General features: G+C 40.4%; 1 protein-coding gene across 2 annotated transcripts in view; it reads left to right on the top strand.

The window, feature by feature from the left end:
• Positions 1-24,753, top strand: part of ash1l (ash1 (absent, small, or homeotic)-like) — a 40,665-nt gene extending 15,912 nt beyond the window's left edge. For both annotated transcript variants that reach the window (XM_083544227.1, XM_083544228.1), the window contains exons 4-26: positions 1,046-1,721; positions 1,873-2,046; positions 2,156-2,250; positions 3,939-4,012; positions 4,127-4,172; positions 4,253-4,361; positions 5,567-5,773; positions 7,406-7,552; positions 9,268-9,376; positions 11,492-11,653; positions 11,738-11,808; positions 11,911-12,080; positions 12,447-12,599; positions 13,618-13,672; positions 13,911-14,043; positions 14,478-14,726; positions 15,015-15,101; positions 15,204-15,294; positions 15,414-15,552; positions 16,685-16,857; positions 16,958-17,124; positions 21,481-21,934; positions 22,032-24,753. In XM_083544227.1, coding sequence (XP_083400353.1) covers positions 1,046-1,721; positions 1,873-2,046; positions 2,156-2,250; positions 3,939-4,012; positions 4,127-4,172; positions 4,253-4,361; positions 5,567-5,773; positions 7,406-7,552; positions 9,268-9,376; positions 11,492-11,653; positions 11,738-11,808; positions 11,911-12,080; positions 12,447-12,599; positions 13,618-13,672; positions 13,911-14,043; positions 14,478-14,726; positions 15,015-15,101; positions 15,204-15,294; positions 15,414-15,552; positions 16,685-16,857; positions 16,958-17,124; positions 21,481-21,934; positions 22,032-22,123 — 3,833 coding nt within the window. In that variant the 3' untranslated portion in view covers positions 22,124-24,753. The remainder of the gene's footprint in view (positions 1-1,045; positions 1,722-1,872; positions 2,047-2,155; positions 2,251-3,938; positions 4,013-4,126; positions 4,173-4,252; positions 4,362-5,566; positions 5,774-7,405; positions 7,553-9,267; positions 9,377-11,491; positions 11,654-11,737; positions 11,809-11,910; positions 12,081-12,446; positions 12,600-13,617; positions 13,673-13,910; positions 14,044-14,477; positions 14,727-15,014; positions 15,102-15,203; positions 15,295-15,413; positions 15,553-16,684; positions 16,858-16,957; positions 17,125-21,480; positions 21,935-22,031) is intronic.
• The last annotated feature ends 600 nt before the right edge of the window (positions 24,754-25,353 follow it).

Below are 25,353 nucleotides of genomic sequence, written 5' to 3'. Positions count from 1 at the left end.
GAAACCATGAATCAGTGAAGCAGTGAGTATGCAGCAGAAGAATGTTTTTTCTGTTTATTTCAACATAGAAAGCAAGCCTTGTACAATTGTTGTATTTAGTACACCTAAACAACCTAAAGTGTAACCCATGTAAGGTATACAAGAACTTGATTCATATACATGTGTACTAGAGAGGTCGACCGATTTTAACAATACCCATCACTAGGTTGGATTGTACTTGTCGATAACCGATTAATCAACTGTTAAAAAAATCCAAACATAGCACTCCATGTAAAATACTACTAAACTTTTCTACAAAAAGAAAACCAAAGAAAACAGTACTACTAATCTGGATGTCTGGGTACTATTTTATCTAGTGTTTATTGGCGGCATCTATAAGCTATACTGGCCAAAGAACATTTTTGAAAATAATTGAGAGAATGGAACAGAAAAGGGTTATGTTTATTTTGTGTCCATGATTTAAAATATAATAAAACAAAAAGCACAATGTGGCTTGGAAAATCAACTTCAATTACTACGTTCTAATAGATAAGGTTTTAAGAACATCCTAAAGTGAGTGCAAGGATTAAATAGATGTTTTCTGTTTTTTAATTTCGGTCATCTTCGGTAAAAGTCCGAACAGATTAGCAGGATTAACAGTTGGTTCTACATTTACCCTTTCTTTTTTTTCTCACATAGCTTTTTTTTGTGCCCGAAAGGAAATAAGCAAAACTGTGTCTACATTATTTTATTACTAAATATAAGTTAATTAAATATCACAGAGCTCATCGAGTTTTTCTCTGCAAAGAAATTTTCCAGTTATGAGCAAAAAACTCATTTCAACCCATTTTAAACCAACTACTCTTAGTGCTGCTTTAAACTAAATTAGCTGGACAAGTCAAATGCACTTAAATCCCAATCTTCCTTTGTTTTTATTAAATGTTAATTTGCTAAAATGTTACTAAATGTAGTCCCCTTCCCCCCAAAAAATAAAAAAAATTATTCTAAAAGCGTTATATAATGATCTTGTCATGTCCTCTTACTGCAACTCTTCCTTTTCTCAAAGGAATCTGTGGTATACAGACTCGATACGGTCAATTCAGTGCCCCTGATTTTTCCGAGTCTCCTCCGCACCGACATCACCACCATACTCCTCTATCTGTCTCCCACTCTACCTCCTGTGTCTCAGTCTGTGGCCTGGAGCAGCCAGGGGGAAGTCCATCCTCGCGCTCTTTACAGTCTGCGTGCTGCGTGAACTCCTCCCCCTCACGTCCTTTGCAATGTTCAGCCCCGCCTCCCCCCAAAACCAACTTGCATCATGTCAACAAGATTCTCCGGGCCAAGAAGCTGCAGAGGCAGGCACGCACAGGAAACAACATGGTTAAGAAAAGGGGACCCGGACGACCCCGCAAGAATCCCCTCCCCTCGCCGTCAGCGTTGCCCCCGGCATCACCGCCGATCACGGAGCCCGAACCGGAGAGGCTTAGCATAGAATGGGAGGAAGATACAGTTACAGATGCCATCGAGTCTGTTATACAGAGGCAAAAACGCAAGGGACGGAAAAGGAAGCACTGGGATAGAGAAAGGGATGAAAATGGAGAGGACGAGGATGAGACGGTGCATGAAAGGGAGGATGAAGAAGAGCAAGAAGCAAGGCCTGAGGCCACAGAAGAGGAGACGGTGACACAGGGACTCCCCGCGAAAGCTTGGCTTGCACATGAGGAGATGCAAAGCTTTCAAAGGTCTGCCTTTTATTTACTGTAACGCTAAGCTCATGCATTAGATGTACAACTATGGGTATTTATTATAACAGCTGTGTAACAATGTTTCCAGACGATTCACCACAAGCAAAAACTCCTGGGTAAGCTTAACGTAATTGTATTTACTTTTTAGTGCTGTGGAAGGGAAATCTGATGGCCACTCCTCTCCTGAACGCACAGGTCCACCCCCAATGGTACAAGCTCCGCCTACATCAGTGATTACTCCACGAGAGAAAAAACCTGCTAGGCCACCCAAGAAGAAATTTCAGAAGGCTGGCCTATATTCTGATGTATACAAGACAGACGAGTAGGTCTAGCACACAAATCATTCCGAATGGGTTCATTTCCAGGATGCTCACTTTGTTTGCAATCGTAATAACACCAAATCGTTTTTTTTACCCTTTTTTCCTGTGCAGTCCTCGTGGGCAGCTGCTCCAGCTAAAGAAGGAGAAGTTGGAGTATATTCCAGGTGAACATGAGTATGGTTTGCTTCCCGCTCCCATTCATGTCGGTAAGTCTACTTATTAACAGCGATTGTGATTTAGGTGATTTAAAAATTACTTTAAAAGATGGCAAATGATCTTAGCGTGTCGCTTAATTATGCTAGCTACTAATGGTGTAATGGTACTTAAAGTATGCTGGAATAAGTAAAACAGGTACCGTATTTTCCAGACTATAAGCCGCTACTTTTTCCCCACGCTTTGAACCCCGCGGCTTAAACAATGAAGCGGCTAATTTATGGATTTTTCCTGGGTTTTTCTCGGTTTTTACAAACTTCATGCCAAAAAACTGAGCACCAAAACATTAGACTAATGAAATTGCCGAACGGGTTCAGGTGAACCAATGAAACTCTTTATATTAATCAGATGCGCTCCCACTGAATCGGGCCGCACCACATCATAAATATGGATGAGGTTCCTCTGACGTTTGACCTGCCGCTCACTCGGACTGTCAACAGGAAATGCGAATCATTCGTCACGCTGAAAACAACCAGGCATGAAAAAAAACGCACTTCACCTGTGTTCTGAGCTGCACGGCATCGGGAGAAAAGTTTCACCGATGGTGATTTTTAAACGCACGACGATGCCAAAAGAAAAACCCTCGAGAGAAATAGTTGTGAAAGAAAGGAGGAAGACAGTGAACAATGATTTTCTTGGTAGGCTACTGTTTAGATACAAACCGTGTAACAGACACTGTCTTTCATTAAAGCTTGTGTAAAGTTCATTAGTTTCAGTGTAGACACCTGCGGCTTATAGACAGGTGCGGCTTATTTATGTTCAAAATAAAAATCTTTGTAAAATTCAGTGGGTGCGGCTTATATTTGGGTGCGCTTAATAGTCCGGAAATTACGGTATATAAAATATATCTTTAGAAAATGTATTATTAAATGTAAAACACACACACACACACACTTATACACATCTATATTACCCAAATGGAGTTTAACAAATGTAAACTATTAAATAAAATTTTTTCTTTAAATAAATCAATGTAATTTGTGCCATTTTAATCAATTAGTCAATGTAATCAATATAATAAAAAAAATTATTTTATTAATTTGTATATATTTTATTATTAAAAAAATAAATAAAAAAGATTTATGTAACCAAGCGGGCATTTTATTCAAAATTGTTTTAAAAATGAAGACTGTTGATGTTCACTAATAATAATAATAATAATAATAATAATAATAATAATAAACCTGTGTAAAAAAAAAAAAAAAAAAGCTGCAAATTTTGTTTTGCATTTCTTTCCCCAAACCGTACCAAAATTGAACCGAACCATGACTTTAAAACCGAGGTACCGAAAAAACTGTATTTTGTGTACCATTACATTCCTAAAAGCTACTGCAAGTTTGCCAGTATGTTTACATTTCTGGTTAAAGCTAAAACCAATAAAAGATCGGTTTTTTTTTCTTCACCTGGGATACTGACATTGAACCATTTCAAGTAATGGATTACGTACATTTTCAAAAAAACCTCTGAGCAGAGCATCGATTAATTAAAAGTTCACTAAGCGTCGATGCCGATTGTTAGTTACACATTTGCTCGCGAGGTTATAAATTGATCGGCTAGGTAGGTATTCAGTAACGTTGGCTTCTGTGTAAAACCGCAGTCTGCGAAGTTAAATGAGCGGTACAGTGTAACAACCCCGACTCAGTCTATTATTAACCACCTTCATACCTCCTGTCCTCTCCAGGGAAGTATTTGAGACAGAAGCGCATAGACTTCCAGTTGCCTTATGACATCCTGTGGCTTTGGAAACATGACCAGGTACTTTGCCGGCTCAACTTTGATATACTTTCCACAGCTCATTCCGTTTTATCACCTTTTAACCATTATCGTCTATCGCCCTGTGAACGTATCGTACTTATTTTTGTTTTTTAGCTGTATAAGAGACCCGATGTCCCACTCTACAAGAAAATAAGATCTAGTAAGTTTTTACAAATGCACAAAGGCTAAACATTGAAACTTTTGCAAATCATTTGAACTTATTCCTATTCTCTGCTGTAGACGTGTATGTGGATGTAAAGCCGCTCTCAGGCTACGAAGCGACTACCTGTAACTGCAGGTTCTCTCATGATAACAGTTCTAAGGGCTGTTTGGACGACTGCCTTAACAGGTAATAGCATTTTAAACCATTTACAATTACCATTTACAACCAAGTACCAAATCAGGGCTTTAAAAATTCAAATACAATGTCAGCTGTCTAATGTATACGAAGGGGTTTTAGTGGCACCTTTAAAAAGTCTTAGCACTACAGGAATAAAGTGTCGATTGCGCCGGTGTTTAACTTCCTCAGGGTCGAATTCTTTGATTATCATACCAAAAGTCTCTTGACTATGAAACAACATATAACCATCGATAATATTCAGACTGCACATTCACTAATGAAAACTCCATGTTGATGCGGAGTTAAAGCAGGGGGTTAAGTCGCGACCTAAACGTCAATTGTAATTCTGTGATTTTTCTCAAAATATTACCACTTTGTTTTGCTTTTTAAATTTTGACTTCATTCTCATAGACTTTAATCTCATAATCTTAGTATTTTTTGTATAATTTTTTTTAAGGTGGCACTAAAACGCCGTCGAATTATAGTACCTTGATGTTTAAATTAAATAATAAATCTAATCTGAAAGGCCTCTCCCTTTTTAAGATACTAAAAGTATTTGAGCAAATAAAATTTTGGTGTCATTTTTAATACTTTTGTTTCAGAACCCATAAACCTACAAGATTTCTTCCCTAGTGATGCTCTGCCAGGCCTTAATTGTATTTTTTTGCTTGTTTTTGTAGGGTACACTTTGTTCAGTTATACATTCAGCAAGTGTAATGCATAGTTCGGTCAGGTGACTGACATAGCAGATTATTCCATTTTATTGCTTTTAAAAGGTCTTGGGTTGTTTCGAAGTGTGCTACGAGTCCATGGCCATCCTGACATTTTTTCTCAGCAGTGACGAATATGAATATATACAAGGAAGCTTTCAGCTGTACACATGCATGTCATGTGATCATGAGCAGTTCCTTTTCTTTTCCCATACTGTCCAGTTCATTCTGATACACGTTGCCACATCTGTATATAAAATGTTATTGCAGACTGTTAGACTTTGAACCTCCTCCATTTTTCTTTAAAATGTCCAGCTCTTTGTGGCTGGACATCACACCCCTTGATGCAAATGGTATGCAAACATTGTTGTTTGTAGCTCTAAAACAAAAAGTTGTTCCTGAAATATTTCAAAATCTTAAATATCGGATGAAAAAGTACATTATAAATATATTATCACATTATATGATCATCATGTCTCCCCCACGTTGTCTCTATTTTTTCAGAATGATTTTTGCGGAGTGCTCTCCCAGCACGTGTCCTTGCGGAGAGCAATGCGATAATCAGCGAATCCAGAGGCACGAGTGGGTTCAGTGTCTGGAGCGTTTCAGGACAGAAGAAAAGGGCTGGGGCATCCGCATTAAAGAGCCACTGCGTGCTGGCCAGTTCATCATCGAGTACCTTGGAGAGGTGGTCAGCGAGCAGGAGTTCAGGTTAGACACACACACACACACACACACACACACACACACACACACGGGGATGAAAGAATCTAATAGTTACAACTCAATAAAATCTATTGATTATTTTTAGATATACTGATTATAACTTTGGTACATTTATAAATGATATAAACATTACAAACGAATAAACCGATGTACAAAGCAAACCGTTTTAACTAACTAACGTTTCCATTTTCACGTATTACCTGTTCGTACTAATTATTAGCCTGTAGCCTAATAATGAATACAAAATGAAATTACCGTAATTTCCGGACTATTAATCGCACCCAAATATAAGCCACACCCACTGAATTTGACAAAGATGTTTATTTTATTCAGGCTTTAATGAAAGACAGTGTCTGTAACACGGCTTGTATCTAAACAGTAGCCTACCAAGAAAGTCATTGTTCACTGTCTTCCTCCTTCCTTTCACAACTATTTCTCTCGAGAGTTTATCTTTTGGCATCGTCGTGCGTTTAAAAATCACCATCGGTGAAGCTTTTCTCCCGATGCCGTGCAGCTCAGAACACAGGTGCAGTGCGTGTTTTCATGCCCGGTTGTTTTCAGCGTGACGAATGATTCGCATTTCCTGTTGACAGTCCGAGTGAGCGGCAGGTCAAACATCAGAGGAACATCATCCATATTTATGATGTGGTGCGGCCCGATTCAGTGGGATTGCATCAGATTTAATATAAAGAGTTTCATTGGTTCACCTGAACCCGTTCGGCAATTTCATTGGTCTAATGTTTTGGTGCTCAGTTTTTTTGGCATGAAGCTTGTGAAACCGAGAAAAACCCAGGAAAAATCCATAAATTAGCCGCTTCGTTGTTTAAGCCGCGGGGTTCAAAGCGTGGGGAAAAAGTAGCGGCTTATAGTCCGGAAAATACGGTATGTCGTTTTACTCTTGTTGGTTCCTCTCACTCTTGTGGCTTCTTGGTAGCCTTCTAACACAGTTGATACGTTTTGTGATAATTGTTTGGATTGAAAGTGTCATTTTCAATTCATTGTCTGAAAAAGCAGCTTTGAAGATGACAAATATACATTTTAACATCGTATATTTGTCCTTATACATTTATACTTAATGAGCAATACAGTGGTTATGGTGTTGACGGAGATGGTAAAAGCTAGAAACCTCGATGAAAAAGGGAACCTATCCTCCTCCGGGTGACCCCAAATATCCATTCATCATAGTTCCATCATTGTTAAGGTTATCAACTGTTCACTGATGGACACTTTAAAACTCTAATTGTTCATGGCAACTGTAGCCCTAAAGCACTGTAGTGGTTATATCGGTTACAGTCCAAATCCTTTTTCATAGCTCTTAAGTTTAACCCTGTTTAGTAGCCTAATGTATCCTTAGGCTGCTTGTGTGGCGCCATCTTTCGTCACAGTGAGTGGTTTCGAGTCAAGGAGAACTTCCAGAATAAGATGTCGGGACGAATCAGGAAGGTCCGGAAAGAAAAGGGGACAGGATCACAACTAACGATATATCTTAGATTTATCTAGAATTGAGTTGCACTTTAAGATATTTATTTTTATTTTCCTTTCTAGACGTTTGCCCCATTCGTTTGTACACATTTCAACACAGCAAATAGTTTTAATCTTTATGAACTGTGTTTGTAGGAGTCGAATGATGGAGCAGTACTTCTCTCACAGCGGTCAGTACTGTCTAAATCTGGACAGCGGTATGGTGATCGACAGCTACCGCATGGGCAACGAGGCGCGCTTCATCAACCACAGCTGCGAGCCCAACTGTGAGATGCAGAAATGGTAAGAACCTACTAATGATTTTTTTCATTTGAACATGTACATACGGGGAAGTCCGATCTGATAGTGGCGAACGGTTCGGGCATGACATCACGCACGTATAGAGCAGCATCGAGGACCGATGCGATCCATAAAACTCGAATGCGTACTTGAAAACCCGGTCGTCTCGGGTTACATAGCGCAGTCTCGCAGTACTAAAAGATATACCAACACACACACACACACACACACACACACCATTGAACAAGTGCTTCCAGACTAGCGGCTGGTGGGTCATCCGTCTTGTCACTGGAGAACGTTTGTTTAGCTAGAGAGGGTGGAGGACACAGCTGTGCTGCCCACCAGACACCGATACCCACAAATGCGCATTCCTTCACTCGCACATGCTTTCTCACGTACCTAAAAGCAAAATGCGAACATGACTTCACACCATTGTCTCTTGCAGGGGCTTCGATGTAGTAGAGCTTGGGCTTGGATTAGTTTTACGGCGTTGACCAGAACATGGAGTTAAAAAAACATGTCCTATGGGATGCCGTTGCAGGACAGAACGAGTGTCACGTAAACGCTTTTGAATGTGCGTGCTTCTGTGGAAACAGTCATTTGTATTGTGTAAATAGTTTTACATTTTACGCCATTTAGCAGACGCCCTTCTCCAGAGCGACGTACAAAGGTGCTTTGAAGTCTCTAGCGATGAATAAAGCTACACTTACAAACTTAAGATAAATCAGCCTATAATCCTCGTTTAAGAGGATTTTATTTTTTTTATGGTTAAAAGACAAAGCAAACTTGGAAAAGTGCTCATTTTAACAAAGTATTGAGCGTATATATATGAACTGATCTAAAGCTGATCTTAATTTTACAGTTAAAAAAAGGGACCTTTACGCTTTTCATTGAACACAGACTTGTTGATTTGGTGTCAGTCGGTAAACATGGAAGGAAGGTGTTGGAGAAGACAAGCCCTAAGCAGGCAGTTCAACCGACCGACCCTAAGTGACCAATCAGGTTGCGAGTTGAGAGAAGTATAAAGGATAGGATGCCATTTAGAAATTGAATCAAAAGTACTTCTTTGCCATCTTATCGTAAAATTGATTTACAACGCTTAAATGTATTCTATTTGTTTGTTTTTGTTTTTACGGTTTCTGAGTCACATCCTGGTCACTGTGGATAGATGAGTTTATATTTGACATTTGTCGATGTGATCAGACTGCCTTACCCCCACACTCAAGCATGGAGGTGGAAGATTAACGATTCTGGGTTGTTGTGGAGCAGGGAAGGTTGGAGACTTGTTTCGGGTGAAAGGAAAACCGAGCCGACATGGCTACCATTTCGTTTCTACATTTGTTTGGTCAAAGTAAATCTCCATACCGTTGCATTATCTAGTTTGTTGCATATAAACAAAAGGAATATGCGCGTGTCTTTCAAAAAAATGGAGTGTTTCCAAATATTGCAGCCACTGTATATTATAATTCTATTATAATTATGCTTTTTATATGGATCAAAAATAGGACATCATCTATCAGAATGCATTTATTTACTGTGGATTTTGTAGTGATATTATGTGATTTATTATTTATACTTTTTTTTTTTTTTTTTTTTAACCCTTTTTTAAGTTCATTATTTAAGTTTTTTTAAGTTTTTCGGTATTTTTGTCTTGCTTGCAGTCAGATGTTACAAACAGAATATTAAACAATGTACCTTTTTTCCCCGATTATGTCCAGGTCTGTCAACGGAGTGTACAGGATCGGCCTGTTTGCCCTGAAAGACATGGACAGTGGGAGCGAGCTCACATACGACTACAATTTTCACTCCTTTAACACTGAAGAGCAGGTGTGTATACAAGCAGCCACTTATTTCTTAAATGCCAAAAAGATACACTCCATGAACAAAAGTTTGTGGACACCAAATCATATGATTCATATGCACCTTTTAGATATCCACTTCCACATTTCCCATTCACTGTTATAAAAACCTCCACTATTTTGGGAAGATGTTCCACAAGATTTTTTCGAATGTTGCTTAAAGGCGATTCAGCTATAATTGTGTTAGAAAAATCCGGTACTGATGAGGTGGAGGCCTGGGGTGCACTTCCGAGTCATCCAATAGGATTGAGGTCAGAGCTCCATAGCAGGCCACTCAAGATCTTCCACTCCGACTCCAAAAATAGCATTAAATATAACCTATAGAGTCACATTTATTAAGACGCAGCCTCATTTCAAGGATTAGACGATCTGTATATGAATAAAAATATAAAACTCAATTTCAAATGACTTTAAAAAAACGCGCTGTAGGGCGTTTTCTTTGTTTTAGTTTGAATGATCCCAATCTTTGGAAACTTTCTGCCGTTTTCTTTGGTCCGAATCTTCTCCTCACAGCTCGCTGTTTTCTCCCCGTTTCTTCATTTTTCGTTCCGCAGCGTCTTTCGCGTTATGTGTCCAGCGTGCTCCAACACAACTTCTTAACACAGATATGTGAAATAAAACTATAGAAGGCGATGGCATGCAAATAAGCTGTCTACAAACTGTATATTGGTGAAATTCATACAGTCACCGGCATGCACTGATCCCCTGCTAAGGTCAGATTGAATGGGATTGCGCTAGAGTTTGACCAATCGTGGATTTTATCGATAGCGATAGCTAGATCGGATCAGATTTTCCGCTAACCAATTAATCAGCCAATCAGCAGGGTTTTTAAAATGGATACTGGATATAAAAAAAAACAAATAAACATAACTTTCCATGAAATATAGTACTAAACTTTATTACAAAAACAAAACAAAAACAGGACTAAATCTTGAAAATGTGCTAATGAAATAAATATGAATATATAATATGGGCCAACCAACCGGTGGCATCATTATAATTGTTAATACGGTACTTCCCTCTCTTTATATTAAGCATTTATAAATTTCTTTGTGCTCTTTGACAGCATTGTTCAAGTACGCTAACAAATATTTGGTTATTTGCTATGCGCGAGCTAATCCGTGTGACATCAGTAGCATTCCGGTCGCAATTACGATTCCCGGCTTGACCGAAGTTAAATAACTTATACATAAGGTATTGAAAGTGAAAATATGGTTTGAAGTCTTTCTAACTATTCATATTGTTAATTTGTACTTTGCTAGAAATAAATCCTCAGTGAAGCAAGAAGCATCTTCGTTGCGTTTTGATCAGACATGCTACAGTGATTAATTCAACCTGAACCACCTTGGTCATTTACAAGACATGCTTTCAAACTAAAAAAAAAAAAAACCCCACAAATAAAAACAGTTACATCAAAAAATGAATAAATAAAAGGACACTTTAAATAACCAGCACGTTGCGTCGATGATTCACCTGTAGAGGCCGCTCTCGTACTGTATAACGCAACCCGGAAAAACTATCACTATTTATTTTTGCCTATAGTTAATCAGCAAAAACCAATGAATCGGACGATCTCTAGATTGCGCAATTCAGGGGAGGCAGAGCTCTCGGCTTCTGCACAGCCGAACTGTGCGATCAGATTTATAGAGATATGGCATTTATAATACAGATCAGAGAGAACAAGCTTTGTTTAAAAAAGTATACAAGTTCACATTTTATTGGAAGTGTCTGATAAATTATCGACGGGAAGAGATTTTACTAGAAGAGTCTGGCTGCTTGTTAAACACTTGAACACTCGCATCGCAAGCAAGAGATGTATTACGCAGGAAAATGATCTTTTTATGTGGCGCCTGTTTGTTCACAACAACGTTTCATAAAATATGCAGTTTGCTTTGTAGAATAACTAAACACTTTAATATTAATGAAATATCGGAGTCACAGGAATAATATTTAGAACAGAGGTAATTTTATGAGATTCCACACTTCATCCCGAAATCTCTTTATAATCCCAAACTTGTTCTTTTGTGTTCCTTTGTCGCCTTTTCATTCAATAATAATTATCATTATTCGTATTCCTGCTCAGCAAGCGTGTAAGTGTGGCTCAGAAGGTTGCCGTGGCATCATTGGCGGAAAGAGTCAGCGAATCAACGGGCTGCCTGGCAAAGCGGGAGGCTCAGGAGGCGGGGCGAGGAGGCTCGGGAGGCTGAAAGAGAAGCGCAAATCGAAGCACCATCTCAAAAAACGGGTAGGAGGGCGTGAGGCGACGGAAATTTCCGAATAAACGCAATTTCAAATTTTTGCTTAGAAAATAACAAACACTTTTCTCCAGGAGGAGGAGTCCAGCGACAGCAGCAAATTTTTTCAGCACCTCCTGATGAAGCCGATGTCGAACAGAGAGAGGTCGAATCCAACGTCTTTTTAATCTTGACCAATCGTAATACTCGTAATACTGCGTTTAAGTACATTTTCTCGGCATACTAAAAGAGCTCTTGCTGATTGCAGGAACTTTGTCCTGAAGCACCGAGTGTTCCTGGTGCGCAACTGGGAGAAGATGAGGGACAAGCGGGAGTTGTCCAAGAGAGAGGGAGAGAGGGAGCGGGAAAAGGAGAGCAGCCTGTCACAGTACGCCCGGTGGGGAGGGGTCATCCGTGATGATGGCAACATCAAATCAGGTGTGTGAATGTGTGTGTGCGCTACAGCCATTTTTTTTTTACAGAGGTGATCATGTTCAAGTCAAGTCGAGTTTATTTCTAAAGCGCTTTTCACGAGGGACATTGCCTTAAATTTAAGTAAATGATGTGTACTTATCCGTGATGATGAAGCCTGGGGCGAGTGTGGCAACGAAAAACTTCCCTAAATGTTACGAGGGAGGAACCTTGAGAGGAACCAGACACAAAAGGGAAACCCATCCTCATTTGGGTGATATCAAGAGTGTGATTATACATCTTTAAAACAAGATACCAGATAGTGTCCTTTGTGGTGATGTACTATGGCTTTAAGTTTTTGGTTGTGTGTGTGTGTGTTTTTGTGTTGTGCAGACGTGTTCCTAACACAGTTTTCAGCACTGCAGACCTCCCGTTCGGTGCGCACACGTAGACTGGCTGCGGCTGAGGAAAACACCGAAGTCACTCGCACAGCTCGTCTCGCACACATCTTCAAAGAGATTTGTGACATGATCACAAGCTACAAGGGTCAGTTCCGCACGCGCGCGCGCACACACACACACACACACACACACACACACACACACACACACACACACACACAGTAAGAGTTAAAAGACAAATTCCTGCTTTTTTTACATCACACTCTCTCAACACCTCCAGCTAATGTGTTATCTTAGTGTTAATAAGGAGTCTGCCTTTGGATCAGGGACACATGCTGTCTCCGCATATAAATATGTGTACACACACACATTCACACACATAAAATTGTACTTAAAAAAGTATATATGCTAATAAATGTGCACAAAGATTCGATAAACCCCGTCTCCACACACATCCAGCACGCTTGTGTTTACATACGGCTGCGTTGTCTTTGCAGTATTTTATCTAAAATCAGCAAAAAATGTTAGCTTATGTTAGCTAGCTATGCCACGTTTTTACTGAGGGGTTGCTTTTTAACGCTTGTGCTAGTTATGTTTGTTCAGCTTAGATGTGAGTTTATGGCATCTGGCTGAGCAGCACCTTGATCCCCTTTTTGCTGCCAAAACAGTCCTGACCTGTCGAGCTGTAACAGCATTAATTTCTGTAGCAGTTTGAGCTACAGGACCTGGTCTGTCCGATCAGACCACACGGATCAGCCTTCGCTCCCCACGTGCTTCTTCGGAGCACTTTTGATAGATTCTGACCGCTGCAGACTGGGAAATACTCCACAGGAGCTGCAGTTTTGGAGATGCCCTGACCTAGCCGTCTAGACATCACAATTTTGCTTTGCTCAAATCCTTACTTTTGCCTATTTTTCCTGCTTCTAACACACCAACTTTGGGGACAAAATGTTCACTAGCTGCCTAATAAATCCCACCCACTAACAGGTGCCATGGTGAAGAGATAATCACTTGCCAATGTTATGCCTGATTGTGTGTGTGTGTATGTATATATATATATATATATATATATATATATATATATATATAACAGAACAGTTGCAGGACATTATTTTATTAAATGATCGTATTAAATGTATTATGCTGTGTCTCACTCTTCATAGATTCCTCGGGCCAGACTCTTGCAGCTCCTTTGCTTAACTTACCTTCTAAAAAGAGGTAAGAACACGTATTTGTAAGTTAATGTATTTTCCAGCGATTTTGTAATTATTCATGTTAAAAAAAAAAAAAAAAATGTGTGTGGTATAAGAACTCACCACCTGATAAATGCACTGCTTCTCCAGTGAAAAAAAAAAAATAATAAATTTCCAGTTCTAATTTGGATTAATTAGTGCTTGTGGTTGTATTAGTGGCTCATTGCTTATATATGTGTGTGTGTGTGTGTGTGTGTACACAGGAACATGCAGTACTATGAGAAGGTGTCAGATCCTCTGGACCTCAGTACTATCGAAAAGCAGATCCTCACCGGACATTACAAAACAGTGGAGGCCTTTGACACAGACATGCTCAAGGTCTTCCGCAATGCTGAGGTCAGTCCAACAGCACCTTCTCATACAGCCTGAATATATAACACTTAAAAAAACAACAAAAAAAAACATCTCGCATGTCCGAGGTGTAATAGCATATACGGTAAAAAAAGATTGGAATTCCCAGTTAAGTTGGCTTTTAATCTAAAAAAAGCAGTGTCGTGGAATTTAATGGCCCAAGTCCAACACTGAATCTGTGCCCAGATCGAATGTTTCTAACTTTCTCTTATCCTTTTTTCTTAAAGGATGCTTTTATTTTTTGCTACCACGTTAATACTAGGGCACTGTTTAAATCAGCGTTTACAGCATTGTGTTTTTGCGTCTCCTCTGAAGAGACGCACACTGGACAAAAAATGTCTGAACCGTCCCATTTCAGTTGGATTGTTTTTGTAACAAATGGCACCATTGTGAAAACTTCTGCTCTGCCTTGTATATAGAAATACTATGGCCGTAAGTCTGAGGTGGGCCGGGACGTGTGCCGGCTGCGCAAGGCGTACTACGGCGCGCGGCACGAGGCGGCGGTGCAGATCGACGAGATCGTCGGCGAGACGGCTAGCGAGGCGGACAGCTCCGATTCCATGGACCGCGAGCACGCAAACCACGCCAACAAAGACGACGACATCATCCGCTGCATCTGTGGCATGTACAAGGACGAGGGCCTGATGATCCAGTGCGAGAAATGCATGGTACATACCGCAAGCTATTGTTCATCCAGGGCAAAGCGATGGGAATAAGTACCTGGGACTTAATGAGGGCCTCTGCCTTTATTTTTTTTTTCTCCAATACTGTATAGAACAGCAGGGGCAGTGTGATGTTCATTGATGATTATTTAGTTTCTATCAGTGGACTTTGTAGAGTCAGACATAGTCACAAAGTTAATTTCTTCACTATTCTAGACTTAAGGTTGCTTAGAGACCTAAATCTTGCTTCTTCACCTTCTTTCTCCCACGTTTTTTTTTTTTTTTTCCCCTTAGGTCTGGCAGCACTGTGACTGCATGCGTTTGGAAGCCGAGGTGGAACATTATCTTTGCGAGCAGTGTGACCCTCGTCCAGTGGACAGAGTACGTCCCCTTTGTAACGTCCCCGCTCCTTTTAAACAGGCAAAAACGTTCACGATCTTTGACTCCCTGCTTTTTTGCTTTGTTTTGCATTTTTTTTAACAGGAAGTTCCGATGGTGCCTCAGCCCAGTTACGCGCAGTCAGGTTCCATCTATTATATCTGCCTTCTCCGGGACGAGCTGCTGCTTCACCAGGGTAGGTGTGCTTGTGTGTGCCAAGAGATGGGAATTCTGTCATATATAACCAGTTAAGGTATAACATATATATATATTGTGGGTTTTTTTTACACGTTATTTCTGTATGTGTGTTTTCAGGTGACTGTGTGTACCTGATGAGGGACAGCAGGCGCACACAAGAAGGCCAGCCACTGCGCCAATCGTATCGCCTCTTGTCTCATGTCAACCGAGACAAATTGGACATCTTCCGCATTGAGAAACTTTGGAAAAATGAAACGTAAGCAATTTTCTTTAGGCATGTCCTGACTAATTTACATTTACAGCCACAAACAGGATGAACGATTTTATTGGGTCCCCAAACTGAGGGCAACATAATTTTTCCTTCATTTAATGTGGGGCCAGATCGGTCTGTAAGAGAAAGTTACATGGGCCGGAGACTACAAGTATTATTGTGGAGATGTTATTATGGTTTTAAATGGATTTATTATGCCTTCTAATGCTAGATGAGTTTATTATTTTATGTTATGTTCAAATGAGTATTCTATTATTACTTTTATTTAATATTCATTAATATGCATATGTATATGGCTGGTGGGTAAATCTACCAAATAACTAGGCAATAGCCAGGTTGGATCGTACTTTCCGTTAAATGAATACTGAATAAAAAAAAAAAAAAAACACATAAAACTCCATGTAAAATAGTCCTGAAATTTATTACAAAAAAATAAAATAAAAACAGTACTGAATCATGAAATTGTGCTAATTGAATATGTTAATTAATAAATATCATCATCATAATAAATATAAATATAATTAATCATTTAGAAAAAATTTTATATATAGCGCTCTCTGTGCAGCACGCAGTTTCTCATGTAAAAATAAACAGCATCAGTGATTCGCCTCTAGAGGCCGCTATCTTTCATAATAACAGAGGACATGAAATCCGGAAAGACTATTGGTGTGGATTTTTGCCAATAAGCTAATCGTTCAAACATTCAACTGTCGGTGCCTCATCCTCTATTAATAGGTTGAAAGCCAACTTTTATTATCAAATACAGATATTATATAAGTAAAACATATATTTTTTTAAATTTCCATTGTTTAGAGGGCCGTTCTAAATGTGGGGACCATAGTTTGGGGACCCCCTGGTGAAGTGGCTTCACTTTTTTATTTCCACTTTATTACTTTTGTGTAGGTAAGCTGCTGTCATGCAGAGATCGTGGGTAATCGTGCCACACAGGCAGTTTTCCTATGTGACTTTAGCAAACAATTTAGTACATTTCTGACACGTTATATGCAACAGTGCCTCCTAGAGGACACGCTCACATTACGTAAAAATACCCTGTGCAAGTGTCCATGCATGGCATCCTGACACGTACCCATACAGTAACCTCCTCTTTTTCCGGCAGGGGCGAGCGGTTTGCTTTCGGGCATCATTATTTCCGACCTCACGAGACCCACCACTCGCCTTCGCGCCGCTTCTACCACAACGAGCTGTTCCGGGTGCCTCTGTACGAGATCATCCCTCTAGAAGCAGTGGTGGGGACGTGCTGCGTCCTGGATCTTTACACCTACTGCAAGGGTGAGGCATGCTTCCCTGCGCTGAAACACACCTCAGGACATCACACGCTGACCTACACACACTCAAACACTCTCTCTCTCCTCCTCCTCCTCACTGGCAGGTCGGCCGAAAGGCGTGAAGGAGCAGGACGTGTACATCTGCGACTACCGGTTGGACAAATCGGCTCATCTTTTTTACAAAATCCACCGCAACCGCTACCCGGTGTGCACAAAGTCCTACGCCTTTAACCACTTCCCCAAGAGGCTCACACCCAAAAGGGACTTTTCAGTAAGTTTGTGTCAGTCTTGTCCTGTGTAGTGTTTACAATATATTTGTGTTTATTTGCGGCATACTCATTTGAATACAGTGGATATAAAAAGTCTGCACACCCTTATGAAATTGCACTCTTCCTTGAGATTATGAAAATATGATTTTATGAAATAATTTCACTTTCTCATAATAGTGAATTATCTTAAAGAACAGTGGGTTTAAAAGTTAATGAGATTCACACTACACACACACATACAGATTTCTTTTGCCTTTTCCGGTGTCTGTCTTGTGCTTTGACACATCTTTTGCTATGATTTAACAAACCGCTCTTCTTTTAGAGTCGCAGGCAACAAAAGTAAGTACACCTTAAGTCAACATGTCAAAACTTGTGTGTCCGACGTTTCAATATTTTGTGTGAGCATCGTTGTTATCCAGCACTGCCTTAATCCTCTGAGCCATGCAATTCACCAGAGCTGCACAGGTTGTTGCTGGGATCCTCTTTCACTCCTCCATAACAACATCACAGAGCTGCTGGATGTTAGACACATGGCGCTTCTACACCTTCTGCTTGAAGATGCTCCACAGGTGCTCAATAGGGTTCAGGTCTGGAGACACTAAATAGCCACTCCATCACCTTCTACTTCAGCAAGGCAGTTATCATCTTGGTGATGTGTTTTGGGTCATTATTATGTTGGAAAACTGCCGTTCAGCCCAGTAAAGAATGGGCATCATGTTCTGCTTCAATATATCAGTACATGTTGGAATCCATGCTTCCCTCCATGAACCGCAGCTCCCCAGTGCCAGCAGCACTCATGCAGCCCCAGACCATGATGCTACCACCACCATGCTTGACTGTAGGCAAGACACAGTTTTTTTTGGTTCTCCTCACCAGGGTGTCGCCACACATGCTGGACACCATCTGAGCCAAACAAGTTTATCTTAGTCTCATCAGACCACAGCACATGGTTTCAGTAATTCATGTTCTTGTACAGGTCGTCTTCAGCAAACTGACAAGCAAAAAAAAAAAAAAAAAATCAACATGATCATGATGAATAGGACATGCATGGTAACACAACGTACAGACGTACAGTCAACCCCCGATAATTCACTGCTGGGAACTCGTGGCTTGGAAAATTCACGGGTTCTCATTTGGAACATAACTAACAGCAAGTTGCATATTATATTAAAATGTCATATTCAAAAACCTTAGGAATAACATTTTAAACTGTTTTCACTAACAAATTTCATAAAAATTATTTTAAATACATTATTGTATTAAAGTGGCAATGTCTAGATGAATTTACTAACTTACCATAGGGGCTGCGTCTAAAATTCCCGGAGGACCACTATAATCACTTAGGGTGTACTCACTTTTGTTGGCAGTTATTTAGACAATAATGGCTGTATGTTGAGTTATTTTCAGAAGACAGTAAATCTGTACCGCTGTACAAGCTGCACATTAACTACTCTAAAATAAACCCATGTTTCATTTCTATAGTATTGTCTCTCTACATGATTTACTACTAACTGGTTGCTAAAATGTGAGATGTGCACTCAATTTTACGAGATTCTGGTATCTGTTTTTCGGGAAAATATTAAGCAATCTGCTTAGCCTTTTTATGAATCCTGCTATTATCCCAGCTGTTATGGTATGTTTACTTAGGAGCATAAAATTTAGGTAAATATTTAGTTCCAGTTTGTAAACTGGGGGAAAAAAAGTTTAAAACGAGTAAAAACCTTATTCAACCCTGATTGAAAAAACCTTATTCAACCCTGATTGTTTAATTTTCTGTTTTTTTTTTTTTTTTTTAATACTTGTAAATTTTATAGGATTTTTTTTCCTGTTTCAACTACAGTGAGTTTGAGCTTTTTGGGCATGAGAATGCATTTGACTATTCAGTGGCAGCACTTAGGCTTCATAACAAATTAGACAGTTTGTCAAGTTCAGTGGTGGGCGACTTGTGATTCACACCGAGATTACACAGAGAAGATGAGGGAAAATGTCACATAGGATTATGAGCCTACTTGAGAACATCACACAGATCTTGGTTCAAACACCTAAAGCAAATGACGTGGTGAAATCAACAAAATCAACATCACTCTTAGCTTCTTCTTCTTTCGGCTGCTCCCGTTAGGGGTCGCAAACAGTGGATCGTCCGTCTCCATACCCCTCCGTCATCTACATCTGCCTCTTTTAAACCAACTACCTGCATGTCTTCCCTCACCACATCCTTAAACCTCCTTGGCCTTCCTCCTTTTCTCCTTCCTAGTGGCTCCATCCTCAGCATTCTTCTACTGATATACCCCATGTCCCTCCTCTGCACATGTCCAAACCATCACAATCTCACCTTGTCTAATAAACTAATTTCTAATCCTGTCCATCGTCATCACTCCTAACGAAAACCTCAACATCTTCATCTCTGCTACCTCCAGCTCCACCTCCTGTCTTTTACTTAATGCCACTGTCTCTAAACCATACAACATCTCAGGTCTCACCACAGTCCTATAAACTTTCCATTTCACAGATACCCTTCTATCACAAATCACTCCTGTCACTCTTCTCCACCAACTCCACCCTGAATGCACTCTTTTCTTCACTTCTCTAACACACTCTCCATTACATTGCACTGTTGACCCCAGGTAACTGAACTCCTCCACCTCTTCTCCCTGCAACCGCACCACTCCACTGCCCTCCCTCTCATTCTCACACATGTACTCTGTCTTACTCCTACTGACTTTCATTCCCCTTCTCTCCAGCATGTATCATCACCTGTCCAGGCTCTTCTCCACCTGCTCCCTACTCTCACCACAAATCACAATATCATCCGCAAACATCATACTAAACGGAGACTCCTGTCTGACCTTGTCCGTCAACCTGTCCATCACCACTGCAAACAAGAAAGGGCTCAGGGCCGATCCTTGATACAGTCCCACTTCCACCTTGCTCTCACGCTGCCCTCATGCATTTCCTGCACCACCTTCACGTACTTCTCTGACACACCTGACTTCCTCATACAATACCACAATTCCTCTCTCGGCACCCCGTTGTTCACTTTCTCTAAATCCACAAACACTCAACGCAATTCCTTTTGACCTTCTCCATACTTCTTCAACATTCTCAAATGCAAATAATGTGTCTGTGGTGCTCTTCCTCAGCATGAAACCATACTGTTCCTCACAGATGGTCACCTCTTCTCTCAGCCTGGCTTCCACTACTCTTTCCCATAACTTCATGGTGTGACTGATCAACTTAATTCCCCTGTAGTTACTGCAGGTCTGCACATCTCCCTTATGCTTAAAGATCGGTACCAGCACACTCCTTCTCTATTCCTCAGGCATCTTCTCACCTTCCAGAATCTTGTTAAAAACTCCACTGCTATCTCTCCTAAGCATGGAGATGCTTAGGATGCATCTCCCTCCATCTTCTCAACACACTCTCCTCACCAGTCAACACATTTCCATCTCCATGCTTTATTGCTCTAACTTGCAGAACATCCTTCCCAGCTCAGTCCCTCTGTCTGGCTAATCGATACAAATCCTTTTCTCTTTCCTTAATGTCCAACCTCTTATACAGCTCCTCAAATGCCTTTTCCTCGGCTTTACCAGCTGCCGCATCTCCTTGTACTCCTGCCTACTTTTCTCATCACTCTGTCGATCCCAATTCTGTTTTGTCAACCTCTTTATCCTTATGCTCTCCTGCACTTCCTCATTCCACCACCGGGTCTTTGTCTTCCTTTCTATTTCCAGATGTCACACCAAGTACCTTTCTAACCCTACGATCATCCTTCTTCTTAAAATAAGTGTTCACCACTGCCATGTCCATCTTTTTTCTCCTCTTCTTCTTCTTCAACTCCAAAACCATCCTACAGACCCCCATCCGATGCTGTCTAGCTACACTGTCTCCTGCCAACACCTTACAGTCTCCAATCTCCTACATAGAACATAATCCACCTGTGTGCACCTTCCTCCACTCTTATACATCACCCTACGATCATCCTTCTTCTTAAAATAAGTGTTCACCACTGCCATGTCCATCTTTTTTAGTAATATCTACCACAAGCTGCCCTTCCACATCCCTCTTCTTAAAGCCATACCTACCCATCACCTCCTCATCACCTCTGTTCCCTTCAACAACATCATTCCCCTTAACTACTTCTCAGTAATTTAGAACAAGACACAAAAAAACGGCATATTTTTCTATCACATTACTTTTCGTTTTCTATTAGTAATTAGAAAGTAGTAGGTAGAATTATTTTCTATACATTTTATGTTGTGTATAAATTAGTATTTTTTTTTTACCTCTCTTTCTCTCACTCTTTTCTCCCCATCATCTTGCGCTCTGTCTTTCTTGATTTCTCCCCCCCCCCCTCTCAGCCTCACCACGTCCCCGACAACTACAAGAGAAACGGCGGGCGTTCAGCCTGGAAGAGCGAACGCTCCAAAGGGGTCGGACCTTGCGACGAAGACCCCTCCCCCGGCGGATCATTAGACCAGCCGTCCTTCTCACGAGATGCAGAAGGAAGAGGAGCAGAAAGCCACCCGGTCTGCAACCATGAGGAGTCCATCACCACCGCGCTCTCGGTACTAGCACCGTCGCAGGAGCAGAGAAGGCCCGGCGAGGATGAAGACGAGGAGGAGGATGAAGAGTTAGGCGAGGAAGAGGAGAGGAGGGAAGCAGAGGAAAGCTCGATGGAGAAAGCAGTAGCCGAGGCGTCCCCGATCCCCTCTTCGCCGCTGCATCTGTCCGTTTTGGGACGGAGGGAAGCGCAGAGGGAGCGCCTCAACAAGATCCTGCTCGACCTCCTGCACCGGAACCCGAGCAAAAACGGTGAGGAACGAACGCACGAGAGAAGCACGAGCAGGCAAACCTGCTCATACAGTGCAGAAGAGTGTTCAGTAGACTAACGCTGCCTTTTTGTCTGCAGTTATAGACGTCACTTATCTCCTCGAGGAGGGCTCCGGGCGCCGCCTGCGCAGACGCACGCTCGGACTGAGCGACTTCGTGAGCAGAAAGTGACGCCCTCACTGCAAGTGACACAATTAAAACGAATAAATAAAAAAGACAGAATATGCAGGAACAGCAAAACAAGGATGAAGGTATGAGAAAACAAAGACTCTCCTTTAAAAAAAATCCTCCATCATCCATTTTTGCTCTATTTTTCCTAAAAACTGGTGTATATGCACAGGACAATGAGAGCGAGTTTTTTTTTTCGCCAGCAACGAGAGAATTATTGCTCATAAGCGTTAAAAATATGTTGCTATTGACATATGAACATAGGAATATGTAATATTTAAGGCTATCACGTGTCGCATCACGTGTCGCGTCACGGCCGCTCGTTTTTTCCGTTTCTAAGACAACAGAGTTCAATGTATTTTCAAGGTGGTACTACAGACAGAACGAATGAGGAACCCGGACCCGGGGTGGGGTGGAGGGGTGGGGAAGGCGGACGGGGTCGGAGATGCAGTTTCGACATGGGAGAAAACCCGAACCCCGGCTCCTCTTAGTGGATAGAAACCCGTATTTACTGAGACGCGAGAAGAGGAGCAGCACAGGAGGCGCAGTGTAGCGCACATACGCACCGCCTCGCCCACCGAAAGAGGGCAAGCGCAAAAAGGAGGGAGGAAGAAGAAGAAGAGCTAACTGCACTTTTTTTCTAACACGGACGTCATTCGCTCCCGGTGGTGTACACTAACGCACGTCACAGTATCGCTGTGCGGCAAAGACGGTTTAAAAAAGGAACGAAACAAACGAAAAAACATCATTGAGTACATTATATGTTTTTTTTAATTCATTGGTTTGTTTGTTTGTTGCTCCGTCATACTGTATTTGCGTTCGGATCAGGATGGATGGGGAGGGGTTTTTCTTTTGTAAGCTTTGAGTTGGGGGTGTGGGGTTTGGAGACGGGGGTGGGGGTGGGGGGGATTTTTAATTTTTAATTTAATTTTATTTTTTTTCGAAAAGAAGAAAAGCTCGGCGATTTCGGTCTGTGAAGTAGCTTTCCCTGATTTTACCAGCTCAATGAGATGTTTAACCAGTGGGAGTGCACTGACTTTAACTGTAACGCCTTAGAATGATTTCGGTGTGATATGTGTGTGTGTGTGTGTGTGTTTGAGCGCTACCCTGAATGTATGCATCTCCGTCAAATAATTTTTAGGCAAAAACGGCATTTTAAAAATGAAAACGTTTGATTCGCTATCGGCGATTGAACACATCTGGGTGTGTCCTGAGAGAAAGGTGGAGTTTAGGATTTTTGTTTGTATGTTTGCTTGTGTTTCAGGTCGCATAGGACATTGTTGTTGTTGTTTTTTTTTTGTTTTTTTTTGGACCCTTAATATGAATTGTTTCGATTTAGCTGACAAACGCCAGAGAATAGAGGGGGGGGGGTTAACTGACACGGGAGGAAGATGTATATGATGTGCCAAGCTATGTATATATGCAGACGGGAATATGTGAGAGAAATGTCTCCAAAAAGCAATATCTTGATTAATGGATTTTTTTGTTTGTTTGTTTGTTTTTGTTTTGTTTTTTTTGGTTTGGTTTTTTGTGTATTGTATTGTACAGGACTCGACCCTATATGTATTATTATTATTATTATTATTATTATTATTAATTATTATAATTATTACGCCGTTTGTATTGGCATCATTGTTCATTTAAGCTTGGGGCGTCACAAGGACATGGCTGAACGTTTAAAAAAAAAAAATTCAAAAAAACAAAAGAAGAAGAAGACAGCAACAGAGGAAAGAAACTAAGCGACTTGTCCCAATTTTTTTTGTCGACATAGGAGGAAATGGACTCGGTGACCCCAGACCTGACAACTGTCATTGTAATTATTAATTTTTAATGCTATTTTAATTATTATTATTATTACTTTTGAAGGGGAGGGGAAAAAAGTACTCCTCGTTACTTTGCTGCAAAGTGTTGAACACTAAAAAAACAAACCAACATAAAAATGTAAAGATGCTATTTTGGAAAATGGCAGAAACCAACTAAACAAAAGATTTTAAAAAAATAAGAATCTATTAGCTGACTATCATGTTCTTAATTTTTTTTTTTCCCTTATCCAGATTTTTTGGGGGTAAAAAAAATACAAAAACAAACAGCTCCTTTTTTTTTTTTTTTTTTTTTTTTTTTAATAACGGTCATAATTCTGATGCTTGTGATTTCTTGTATTTGTGTGTTTTTGTGTGATTTGTTTAGTTCTTTTAGACAATCACAAAAATAACATGCAAGCGTTGTATATGGACAGACTGACAGACATTTTGTGTTGTGTACAGTTTGTCGAAACGTTTTCCACTCTGGTTTAAAGTTTGTAATTATGATTCTAAAGTCATGAAAAAAAAAAATGCTGTTGGTTTTTACTTTTTGTTTTGTTTTATATTCTATTTGGGTTTTTATTTGTTTTTTTGTTTGTTTTTTTGTTTGTTCGTTCGTTCGTTTGTTTGTTTTTTAATAAAAAGCACTACATTGTTGTGAATATACCTGCCTGTTGCTCTTACATTTAGCCAAGAATCATGTGATAATTCTTTACTAGGTCATAACTCTTGATACTCAAGGTATACAGTCAAAGCATATTTTAATTGTATGGATAGTCAATTAATACATCTGCCAATAAAGTGAATTTTAACGATTGCATAGAGCATTTACATTTGTGTACCGGTGTTTGAATTATTGAGCGTGTCCGAAATGTGGAAGGGGGAAAAAAAAAACACTTGGGAGGGCACAGAGTCAGGTCCGATTTGGATGTTTATGGTATCGAGGCATTATACAGGCATCCTTTGGTGTCCTTTGTATCCCAAAATACCAGGATAAACTAGTGAGAGGGATGAGATCAATGATGATATGATGTCATGATGCTTATTTATTAGTCATTACGATACACAGCATAGCTAGTTGCATTTATATACTATTAATGACTGTTTTTACTGTCACCCCTGCATTAATGACAGCTAAAGAAATTGAAGTAAGAACTAAAGAAGCAATGTTTCAGGGGAAATGAGTGAGATGTTTCTGTGTGTTATAAAAGGTGAAACGTGTGTGTATAAGATATTTCAAAATTTATTCCGTGCTTGGACCCTTGTTGTTGTTCTCTCAATCTATCCATTCACGTTTTTTGTTTTTTTTAACGGGATAATGCACCTCGACACTGTTCATAAATGGATGGAGGAACATGACGAGTCTATTTGCTTAAATTCTCCAGATCTTAACCTGATGGGGCATCGCCTTGCTTTTGCTGGACAAACGAG

This window comes from Silurus aristotelis, assembly GCF_946808225.1.
Source record: "Silurus aristotelis genome assembly, chromosome: 6".
In the NCBI taxonomy this organism is placed as follows: Eukaryota; Metazoa; Chordata; class Actinopteri; order Siluriformes; family Siluridae; genus Silurus; species Silurus aristotelis.
The sequence above is the reverse complement of the archived record's forward strand: the minus strand, read 5'-3'. Positions and strand labels throughout refer to the sequence as shown.